Genomic DNA, 12,681 nt, shown 5'->3' on the forward strand with positions numbered 1-12,681 from the left:
ATAAAATATGTGTGGATGGGGGAAGGTGGTCTCAAATGTTAAACAAAAAAATTTAAGAAAAATATTGATTAACTGTAACATGACTAGCAGGTAAGATGCATCTGGCCACTTCCCTAGGACAATGGTTCTCAAACATGAGTGGGCATCAGAATCACCTGGATTGTTAAAACAGATTGCTGGGCCCCACCCCTACAGTAGCTGATTCAGAAGATCTGGACTGGGGCCAAGGAATCTGCATTTCCAACAAACCTCCAGGTGATGCTGATGCTGCTGGCCCAGGGACCACATGTGAAGAAGTACCCAGAATAACTGAACACATCAAATCCTGAGTCTCATGCTCTCATTCCTCAGAGGACACGACACAGCAGAACACTAACAACGGCATCTTCACCTAAGCCAAGACAGATGCAGGCCTGCTCAAGTCTGGCCCAAGACACCTCTTAAATAGCAAGTTCTTCCCTTATACATTTAGAGCTCTAAACTCTCCTGGAACTGATCTAAGAAAAGCAAGCAATCTGGACTCAGGGAACTGGCCCCTGGCCCAGTGTTAATCACCCTATTGCCCAGTGAGGCTAATCCTGAGGGAATGGCTCCAGAATTTGACATAGACCTATTCTGAACACCTTGAAACCAACCTCACACTAGATCATTCCTTGAGATGTCTCATTTAATGTCTGGAGTTCATCAAACCACACCCAACCTGGAACTGAACAAAAAGAAAATGTATTACACGATGTCACTTCAGCAACTGCAATGTGTAAATGTATAACCACAAACCACATGAAGACCCCAAAATCCACATCCAAATAAATGCTAAGAGCCAATGAAGCGTCACAGATGAGAATGCTGTAATGGCCCACCATCCCCAAAAATGGTCACCATGGAGGTCTTCTGGTCATTCTGCTAACTTTTAAATTTGCAGGAATACATTAAGCTGTCACAAGGAAACAGAACAGGCACGGTGACTACAGGCATAGTGAACATTATGCCTTCTAAGTGTCTAGATGTTGCTGTGAAGGTATGGTTTTAGATATGATTAACATTCAAATCAGCAGGCTTGGAACAAAGCAGATCACCCTGTAATGCGGGTGGGTCTCATTTAATCAGTTGAAGGCATTAAGAGAAAAAACAGGTCCCCCGAGGAAGAAGGAATTCTGCCTGCAGACTGACCTGGACTCAAGACTGCAGCACCAACTCTTCCCTGGGCCTCCAACCTGCCAGGCTGCCCCGCATATTTCAGACATGTCAGCCCCCACGATGCGCCTCAATAAATTCCTCTTTTTAAGATAAGTCTCTCTCCCTCTCACTCTCTCTCGCTTGCTAGCTCTCTCTCACTGTGTGTGTGTGTGTGTGTACACAAACACACAAAAAAATCACACACATATACACATACGCTCATCCTAGGCGGTCCTGTTTCTCTGGAGAACCCTAATACAACCCCCTGCAGTTTACAGCCTCCGTTCTCTTACTTGAGAATGATTGATTACCTCCATCTTTGTGAAAGAAAAGGTCTCCTTTCACCTTTAAAATTAAGATCACCTTTTAAAATATATCAGACTTTAGTAACACTTATATTCTATACCACTACACATAAAAGTCAAGCAGAAGCCACATCGCTTCCAGTGACTGAAAAGCCCCTCAGTGTGGTTATGCGAACTCTACTACTCCATGGTGCATTTTGGTAGCGAGCACACACCGTGAGGAAGGGTCCGGGGAGTGACATCTCACCAAGTGTCCGTCCTGATCCAGACGCTCTTTCGAATCCACATGAAGCTTCCTTTTCCTGTTGGGCTGTTTCATTGCCACCCCTGCACTCCTTGGCAGTGGTTTTCTGTAAAACAGGGTCACATAAGAAGTTGGGGATGGGGGCGTGACCCCTTTAGAATTACAGAAGCAAACAAGAAAATGCTTTCAATTATACTTCTCCTAATTGGTTGCTATAAATAACCTGATAAAGTTGACAACAATTTTGCAATTGGTTTTATAGTCTTTAATATAATAATAAGACAAGGGGGAGGAAATGCGTTTTCTACCTCATCTAGAATTTATAAAATGTTGTTTTTGGTCCTATCTGGAATAAAATGTTTGCTTTTTTGCTTAGCTGACCTAACCAATTAGGATTCACTGCAATCAAACTGCACAGGTTCTGTACTCACATGGTCTGACAGGTATTCTTGGTAAGAGGTTTTAGTCATACAAGGCATAGCACAACAATCTGAAACAGAAAATAAGAAAATATTTCACCAATCCAATTCATCATGACCCTTCTTCTGTATATTCATAAACAGTGGTAGACATTCTTTGAAAAGTTATTTGAAACGAATTTTTTTTATAGGGCAGGTCAACCATTTTGGAGAACCAACCACCAATACCAAATGAGTTCCACTGGAGCTACAATTCAAAAGTCATTCACTTTGAAATAATGTTAACAATTGAAATATAATTTTTTAAAACTTTTAATAGCCCTAACTAATCTATAGTCTCCAGTGCTTTACAAAGACATATCCAACTTCTTCATTGACATTTCCACCTGAACAATGACACTCCAAATATGGCAAATGTAACATATTTGCAACCGAGCTCATCTCCCTCCACACTGCCTCCCAGTTCTAGGTTCTCCTCCTATTTGCAATGATAACTGGCCACCCATTTGCCCAGAGCTTCCTCTTACGGTTGTTCAGACTGTAAACGACCCAAGAGCACCAACCCAAGGGGCAAGTGGAGGCTGAAATCCACCGTGGGCTCTACACCCACAGTTCACCTGTCATGGCCTGCATCATCCCAGGAGAAAATGCATCTTTTTCTCATTCAAACAATACTACCTTCTGGGCTAATGTCTGAGCCAGAGAACTAGAAGTTGCCATCATGTCATCCTTTATATCACACCGTACATTTTGCCATCAGGTTTTGTTGATTTTTAATTTACAAAACATTTATTGAATTTACCTTCTTCCTCTACTCCTATTAACTCTGATCATTCCAATTTTATGTTGCAGTCAATCCAAAGGTCTTAAAGTTCTTTGCAAAGCAAGCTTCCTGCTGCTTCTCCACTCCATACTTCTGCTGGTCCCTCAACCTCTGAACACCTTCCCCATTGTCTGCCCTCCCTCTTTCAACTTATCTAATTCTAACTCGTCCTTTCTGACCCCACTAAAAGAGACTTCACAGCTTTCAAGAAGGTCTTCCTTGCCTACCTCCTGCTCCAAGTAAACCAAGTGTGTCTTTTCTATATTGCATTTCGTGTGCATACCTTTATTGTGGTTTTTGTTTGCAGATATGCCTCCCTTTCTGAGCCTGTAAGCATCCTGATGACAAGGACTGTGAATTACTGGTTCTTATTTTCCACTGTCTAGGTATTACCTGGCTCACAGCAGTCTCTCAATATGTGTTTATTGACTTCAACTACATAAACATGTCTCTCTGAATTACAGAGAGGCCTCAAGCCCTTAAATCCAGTGAATATTAGTTCTTGATCCAGATATTATCTTTTATAATGCTGTATGACTAGAGTGAGCACAGTTCTCAAAATTAATTCCTTTCCCTTTTTCTTTAATATACAAAACAAAAAATAAACAAACAAACAAAAAAACTTCCTTTCCACATATCCTTTTGCTTCTAGTCAGATGATATTTATATTCTTAAGACAGGCACTTATGTACTAAATTCAATAACATCACATTCATTTTGAAGATTGTAAATACAATTTTTCATGCCTAGCTTCTGGTAATTCTCTGAACATCTATGCAAATGAACAGCATAGACTTGATGCCTGTAGCAAAGTATTATTGCACAAGACACAAGCACTGCCAAGGCTGTCCTGCCTTTCACGACGAATAATACCCCACGGCTTGTCAAACTGAAATCATCTGGCTACTGACATTTTTCTCCTCACCATCAAAATGATCTGCCTTGCTAATCTCTGGCAGTTATCTCAATAACCTTGATTTGTTTAAAACAACAAGAAAGCCTGAATTCACATTATTTTATATCGGGGGAAAAAATGAAAGTTTTTATACTTTGAGGAGAAATTTCAACATACAATTTGGTAATAATGAATTTCCTCTGGATTTAGAAATAATAAAGCAAAAATATAAAAGTCACCAAACAATCCATGCAAGATTTTGCTGCTAGACAAAAAGGGAATCAAATACAAGATACCATTAAATACATAGGAGACAAATGACATACAGACGACAGATAGATGGATGGATAGATAGATAGATAGACAGACAGACAGATAGATGATAGATAGTCTAATACAGAGAAAAACAGGGATAAAGAGAGATTTTGTATAATCCTTTAAAATGTCAATGCAAAGAACATATTCTACCCAACCGAATAGGCCATTTCTTTTGAAATAAACCTAACTTGATGTCCTTGGCATGGTATCAAAATACACGGATTACTCTGATTGTCCATAATATATGGCCTGCTCCCAGGAAGCCCCAAATGTCACATCAGCCACGTCTCCTTGCTGAGCTTTGAAAATATAGATAAAGTTTTTGGAGTAAAAAAAGAGAATAATATCAAATTACACAACACATCAAAGAAACACATTATCCAGGGTAAGTAAAGGCATGTACCAACTACACTGAGCTGTGCTCAGTGTCCCCTGGCTTTGTGACAATGCCCAAGCACCACCTACCATAGACAAGGTGATCTTCAGTGATTTTAATTAGAGAAGCTTCTAAATAGTGTTTTAGATTTTAAAAAAACAACATAGATAACTACATATAAATGTTTTGTATTTCTGTGTAAAAATTGAAAATAGTGTACTAATTTTTCAATTTAATCCTCTAAATGAGTTTAATTTCCCTTCATAGTAGAATTCTCTGTCTGCATGTTGCCAAATACTAAGGAGATAAATTAGACTGATACTTAGGAAGCATCTGAATACTTCAAATGGAAGGAGTCTATAAATAATAAAATAATTCACTATCTGTCTATGTCCAGGTGCTATTTGTTAATTCTTTCAAAAACATTTTATTGATCATCTATTAATCACCAGTATAGTTACAGGTACCTTGAGGAATATGAAGCCGATTAATCACACACCCTCTAAAGGGAGATAAGTATAGCAGCCATATGTCCTGGATAACCCAAGGTACGTCTGCCTTCTGCCACTCATCCTGGCATAAGGATTAACAGCACTGCTTTCACTCCCCCAAAATATCCCAGTTTAAACAATAAATCATATGGTACCATATGGGTAAGAAACATACATAAATTAATAAGAAATGTAATACATGCCATTAAAAAATTACAGAGTGGCCTGGATGTTCACAGGAGGGACAATAGGTCTAACAACATGCACGGTGAAAGAACATTCCTGGTGGTTCTAGGACACTGCGCATATCTTAAATGAGTGTATCACCAAAATATCGAATACAAATTTTTGATCACTGTACTGATTTCCCACTATTTCAAAGATATTGCCAGCCTAGAATTTATTCATCTGGTTGATACTTGATGTTAATAATACATAATGTTTGAATAAATTAATAAATGATTACAAGTGAATGAAGTTTGATAACTTATGCATGAATTATTGATCCTTCTTAATGGCATTAATAATAGCTAACATTACTTGAGTACTAATGTACCAGGCACAGCTATCAGCCCTCTACACATACACTTTCAATTAATACTTATGACAGCCCAACAATATATGTACCACTGTCACCCTCATTTCACAGAAGAGGAAACACCAAGGGGTTAAGTCATTTGTCCAAGGTTATATAACAGACAAGTAGCCAGACAGCAGAATTCTGGGGTCCATCTTTGAACACCATACTGTGCTGTAGCTTTTGTAACTCCATTATAAGTTTAGTTATCTGAAACTTAGCCACTCAGTACACTAGACAAATCCCTGCTACATACAGTGATTTAAGGCAGAAACTGACAACAAACTTTCTGTGGGAACCACTGGCCCTCATGTGGAGCCTATCTGCGTAGTGGCTCTTTATTGTCACTTTACTTATGTCATGGCAGCCACCTGCTCTCATTTTTTTAAAATTTTGCCTTTATGACCTATTTTGGAATCTTAAAATACTGATAGTTAATTATGTATTAATTCTGCACCCATAAGTCTTACATAATACTTTATGAGAATAGCACAGTAAGTCCCAAGATTCGGGGTCCAAAGGGTATCACAGAGGTTGACTGAAACTCAGAATTTCCTAAACAGTTACATTACTCTCACTGAGTCTATGTCACTCCCCTGCCACCCCTATCAGAGCTAGTGCTGGCACCCACTGCTGGGAGACATAAGGACAGGTCACATCACTGGGTCCCTTGCAGATAATCAGCAGCACCAGCCTGAAATGTGGCAGCCCCATGGGGTGGCTACTCAGAGGAATAGCAGTGTTAACAGTGGTCTGGCTCTCAGCGACTCCAACTTCTAGGGGAAGGGGAAGTACACCACATCAAGGGAACACCCCATGAGACAAAAGAGTCTGGATACCAGGCCTTAAGTCCCAGAACATTCTGCTCATGGGAAGTTTCTTTCAGCAGAGGCATGAGTGCAATGCTGGTGCTCATGAAGAGTCTTGGAGAAGGAGACTTCTTTTCTCTCTTATCCATTACTGCAAACACAGCTGGGGCTTCTCCTATAAGAGCTTGACATGAGTGTATCTATAGACAGCCTTTCTGGAACACTTTAGGGTGACAGCATCCTCACAGTAGGAGTGCCCTTCAGATTCAGGCTTGCACAAGAAGTGGAGTCACAATTCCTCTATACTTGGAACATCAACATTCCTAGACTTGAAAACAGGTGCCTGTCTCATATGAATAGCTGGAACATTGAGTCAGGAGTGCATCTGGGAGTTGGATCACTTTCCTGCTGGCCTAGCAGAAGAAATAAGGTGGCTCCTACCCTTCCCCCTGGTAAGACCTCAGTGTTTTTCACTGAAAGCTCCTCCAGCCACCTCTATCAAGGCTGGGACATCTGCCCACTATTGGGTATTGCATTTACCCACCTGCTTTAGCCAAAACCAGTTTCTACCCAGGGATACTTTCCCTACCGGCCTGAAGCTTTAACTATTCAACCCAGTAAATAAATAAAATACTGGGACAAAATACATACATACATACATATGTACATACATACATACACACTGTGGGGAAACAAGATAAGCTTCAAGAGATCTCTGCCATTCCAACCCCATAGGAGACGCTGAACTTGTTCACACACTGAGCACATTGGTGCTACAACAGGCATCTGGGAAAGCCACAATACAAAGATTCACTAAAACCAAGGAACCCATACAAATTACTGAGCACTAAAAGCACCAAGAGCCAAATTAGGCTCTAATGAACTATTAACATGAAAGTCACATCCTTCTGAAATACCACATAAAAAACTCAAAAGGCTGATTACTGAGCTACTCAAGCAGATACCAGAAAAGCTGAAAACCAACATAAAGAAATGAAAAAAACAATTCAAGACATAAATGAAAAATGTTATCCAAAGACAGATATTTTAAAGAAAAACCAATCAGAACATCTGGAAATGAAAGACACACTTAGGGAGTTAAAAAATGCAGTGGAAAGTTTTAACAACAGACTAGACCAAGTAAAAGAAAAAATTTCAGAGCTCGAAGATAAGGCTTTTGTTCACCCAATCAGACAAAAATTTAAAAAATAAATCAAAAGGAATTAACAAACTCTCCAAGGAATTTGGGATTATGTAAAAGGTCCAATTCTAAAAATAACTGGTGTTCCTGAAGGAGAAGATAAAACAAAATGTTTAGAAAAATTATTTGATGGAATAACAAAGGAATACATCCCTGGTCTTGCTAGAGATTTAGATGTCCAGACACAAGAAGCTCAAAAAATTCCTGGGAGACTCACTGCAGAAAGAACATCACCAAGGTATATAGTCATCAAGCTATCTAATCAACATGAAGGAAAGAATTCTAAGAGCAATGAGACAAAATGCAACAGGTAACATATAAAGAAAAATTTATCAAACTAACAGCAGTCTTCTTGGCAGAAATCTGAAAAGCCAGAAGGAATTGGGATTTTATTTTAGCCTCCTTAAACAGAATAACTGAGAGCCAAGAATACTGTATCCAGCAAAACTAAGTTTCACAAATGAAGGAGAAATAAAGCAATTTTCAGACCAACAAATGCCGAGGGAATTTGTCATTACCAGATCAGCCTTATGAGAAATGTTAAAAGGAGTTATAAATCTTCAAACAGAAGCTCAATATGCACTAGAATAGAATCTCTTGAAAGCATAAAACTCACAGGGACTATAAAACAATAACACAATAACACTCACAGGGACTATAAAACAATAAGAAAACAAACCATCTAGGTAACAATTAATATGAGGACTGCAATAGGACTTCACATCTCAATATTAATGTTGAAAGTAAATGGTGTAAATGCTCCACTTAAAAGATACAGATTGGCAGAATGGATAGAAAAACCATAAACCAAATATCTGTATTCAAGAAACCCACTTAATACATAAAAATGCATATAAATTCAAGGTAAAGGGGTGAAAAAAGATATTCCACACAAATGGAAACCAAAAGCTAGCAGGAGTTGCTATCCTTATGTCAGATAAAACAGAATTTCAAACAACAAGAGTAAAAAAAAAAAAAAAGACAAAGAAGGTCATTATATAATAATAAAAGGATCAATCCCACAAGAGGATATTACAATCCTAAATTTATAGGAACCTAACTCTGGAGCTCCCAGATTCATAAAACAATTACTACCAGATCTGAAAAATGAGATAGAACAGCAACAGAATAATACTGGGGGACTTCAACACTCCACTGACAGCACCAGACAGATCATCGAGACAGAAGGTCAACAAGGAAGCAATAGAATTCAACTACATGCCAGGACAAATGAACCTAACATATATTTATAGAACATTCTACCAAAGAACTGCAGAATATACATTCTTCTCATCAGCATATGGAGCATTCTCCAAGATAGACCATATAATAGGCCACAAAACAAGTCTTGATACATTTTAAAATACTAAAATCATATTAAGTATCTTCTCAGACCACAGTAGAATAAAATTGGAAATTAACTCAAAAAAGAACCCTCAAAACTATATAGATACATGGAAATTAAACAATCTGCCCATGAATTATATTGGGGTTAACAATGAAACCAAGATGGAGATTTAAAAATTCTTTGACATGAGTGACCATAGTGACACAGATTATTAAAACCTCTGGGATATAGCAAACGTAATGCTAAGAGTATAGTTTACAACATTAATGCCCATAAGAAAGTCTGAAAGTTCACAAATTGACAACCTAATGTCACACCTCAAAGAACTACAGAAAGAAGAACTAAACCCAAAGCTAGCAGAAGAAAAGGAACGACAAACATCAGAGCAGAACCAAGTGAAACTGAGACAACAACAGCAAAAAAAAGTCAATGAAACAAAAAGCTGCTTCTTTGAAAATATGAACAAAATTGATAGACCATTATTAGCAATACTAACCATAAAAAGGAAAAGATTCAAATAAACTCAATTAGAAATGAAAATGAAAATATTACAACAAAAACCATAGAAATATATAAAATCATTTGAGACTATATTAACACCTCTGTGCACACAAACTAGAAAATCTAGAGGAAATGGATAAATTCCTAGAAACATACAACCTCCTAGATTAAATCAGGAAGAAATAGAAACCCTGAACAGACCAATAACAAGCAATGAGTTTGAATCAGTAATATTTAAAATGTCAACAAAAAAAGCACAGAGCCAGATGAATTCACAGCTGAATTTTACCAGATGTTTGAAGAACTGGTGCCAATCCCACTGAAACTATTCTGAAAGACTGAGAAAGAGGAAATCCTTCCTAACTCATTCTAGGAAGCCAGTAACACTGACACCAAAACCAGGAAAGGGTATATCAAAACAAAATCGATAAAGGAAAAGAAAACTGCAGATCAATATCACTATACAATTTATCCAGGTAATCAAAAACTAAAAGCTATTGTAATACAAATATTTTTTATGAAAGGAAAGGAAATACAGATGGGCATGGTGGCTCTCATCTGTAACGCTAGAACTTTGGGAGGCATAGGCAGGAGAACTGCTTGAACCTAGCAGTTCAAGACCAGTGTGGGCAACACAGTGAAACCTCATATATACAAATTTAAAAAAAAATTAGCCAGGCATGGCAGCACATGAGATACTGAGGTGTGAGGATTGCATGAGCATTGCAGGGCAAGGCTTCAGTGAGCCAGGATCATGGCACTGCTCTCCAGTCTGGGTGACAGAGTGAGACCCTGTCTCGGAAAAAGAAAAGAAAGAGAAAGAGAGGAAAGAAAAAGAAAGGAAAGGAAAGGAAAGGGAAAGGGAAAGGGAAAGGGAAAGGAAAGGAAAGGAAGAGAGAATGGAGGGAGGGAGGGAGGGAGGGAGGGAAGGAGGAAGGGAGGAAGGAAGGAAGGAAGGAAAGAAGGAAGGAAGGAAGAGAGGGAAGGAAAAAAAAATAAACCAGTATATCAAAGAGATATCTGCACTCCCATGTTTACTGAACCACTACTCATAAGGGCCAAGATTTGGAAGCAACCTAAGTGTCCATGAACAGATGAATGAATAAAGAAAATGAGGTACATATACATGATGGAGTATTATTCCGCCATAAAAAGTGAGATCCTGTCATTTGCAACAATATGGGTGGAACTGAATTACAGTTACCAGAGGCTGGGAAGGGTAGTGGTGGGTGATGCAGAACTGAGGATGGTAAATGGGTACTAAAAAATAGTTAGAAAGAATAAGATCTAGTATTTGATAACAGGGTGACTCCAGTTAATATGATTTGGATCTGTGTTCCTGTCCAAATCTCATGTTGAATTGTAATCCCCAGTGTTGGAGGTGGGGCCTGGTGGGAGGTGATTGGATCATGAGGGCAGAATTCCCCCTTGGTATTATCTTGGCAACAGTGAGTGAGTTCTCATGAGATATGATTGTTTAAAAGTGTGTAGCACCTCCCCCTTCTCTCTCTTCCTCCTGCTCCAGCCATGTGAGTAATGCCTGCTTCTCCTTTGTTTTCCGCCATGACAGTAAGTTTCCTGAGGCCTCCCCAGAAGTTGAAGCCACCATGCTTCCTGTGCAGACTGCAGAACCATGAGCCAATTAAACTTCTTTTCTTAATAAATTACCCAGTCTCAGGTATTTCTTTATAGCAATGCGAGAATGAACTAATGCAGAAAATTGATACCAAGGAGTGGAGCATTGCTATAGAGATACCTGAAAATGTGGAAACAGCTTTGGAACTGGATAACAACAGAGGTTGGAAGAGTCTAGGGGGCTCAGAAGAAGACAAGAAGATGAAGGAAAGTTTGGAACTTCCTAGAGACTTCTTGAATGGTTGTGACAAAAATGCTGATAGTGATATGGACAGTGAAGTACAAACTGAGGAGATCTCAGATAGAAATGAAGTTATTGGGAACTGAAGCAAAGGTCACTTTATTAAGCACTAGCAAAGAGCTTTGCTGCATTGTGACCTTGCCTTAAGGATCTCGGGAACTTTGAACTTGACGTATGACTTAGGGTATCTGGTGGAAGAAATTCCTAAGCAGCAAAGCCTTCAAGAAGTCGCCTGGCTGTTTCTAACTGCCTAGGCTCATATAACAGCCTATGCTCATATATGTGAGCAAAGAAATGAGCTGAAATTGCAAGTTATATTTAAAAAGGAAGCAGAGTGTAAAAGTTTGGACAATTTGCAGCCTGGCCATGTGGTAGAAAAGGAAAGACCATATTCATGGAAAGAATTCAAGCAGGCTATAGAAATTTGCATAGTAAAGAGGAGCCAAGTCGTAATAGCTAAGACAACAGGGTAAAGGCCCTGAAAGCATTTCAGAGATATTTGTGGGAGCCCCTCCCATCACAGGTCTGGAGGCCAAGGAGGGAAGAATGGTTTTGTAGGTCACACCCAGGGGCCTCTGCTGCCCTGTGCAGCCTCGGGACACTGCTCCCTGCATCCCAGCCACTCCAGCTCCAGCCATGGCTCTAAGGGGCTCATATACAGCTTGTGCCACTACTTCAGCAGGTACAGGCAGCTTCCACATGGTATTAAGCCCACAGGTGCACAGAGTTGAGGCTTGGGAGCCTCTGCCTAGATTTCAGACAATGTATGGAAAAGCCTAGACATTCAGGCAGAAGCCTGCTGCAGTGACAGAGTCCTCATGGAAAACCTCTGCTAGGGCAGTGCAGAGGGGAAATGTGGGGTTGGAGCCCTCACACAGAGTCCTCACTGGAACACTGACTAGTGGAGATGTAAGAAGAAGGCCACTGCCCTCCAGACCCTGGAATGGTAGAGCAACCGACACCTTGCACCATGCTCCTGGAAAAGCTGCAGGAACTCAGTGCCAGCCCCTGAGAGCAGCCACAGGGGTGGAGCCTTGCAAAGTCACAGGAGCTGAGGCTCCTTAGTCCTTGTTGGACCAAAGGCACTCAACTCAGGCTTGTACTATGACTTGCTTTGACCGATAGCAGATGCGGGGCAAGCTGAGGCTTAAAATGTGTGTGTGCAGCTTGTTTTCAGCTCATGACACTGCAGTTACTTGCCATTAAAAGATCATGCTTTAGTTAGCCTCTGCTCCTTTAGAGTGGGCTCCCAGAACAAACACAGGTAGAATGCACCTGAGCCTGAAATGAAGTCTTTTATAAAACCATGCAGTCAAGCCCAG

The 12,681-nt window shown here is 39.7% G+C and overlaps 1 protein-coding gene across 3 annotated transcripts in view; it reads right to left on the reverse strand.

The window, feature by feature from the left end:
* Positions 1 to 12,681, reverse strand: part of L3MBTL4 (L3MBTL histone methyl-lysine binding protein 4) — a 431,550-nt gene that overhangs the window by 334,190 nt on the left and 84,679 nt on the right. For all 3 annotated transcript variants that reach the window (XM_033178287.1, XM_033178288.1, XM_033178289.1), the window contains exons 2-3: positions 2,157 to 2,215; positions 1,729 to 1,831 (exon numbers count right to left, since the gene is read on the reverse strand). In XM_033178287.1, coding sequence (XP_033034178.1) covers positions 1,729 to 1,800 — 72 coding nt within the window. In that variant the 5' untranslated portion in view covers positions 1,801 to 1,831; positions 2,157 to 2,215. The remainder of the gene's footprint in view (positions 1 to 1,728; positions 1,832 to 2,156; positions 2,216 to 12,681) is intronic.

The sequence above is a fragment of the Trachypithecus francoisi genome, unplaced genomic scaffold, assembly GCF_009764315.1.
Source record: "Trachypithecus francoisi isolate TF-2019V2 unplaced genomic scaffold, Tfra_2.0 Lachesis_group19, whole genome shotgun sequence".
In the NCBI taxonomy this organism is placed as follows: Eukaryota; Metazoa; Chordata; class Mammalia; order Primates; family Cercopithecidae; genus Trachypithecus; species Trachypithecus francoisi.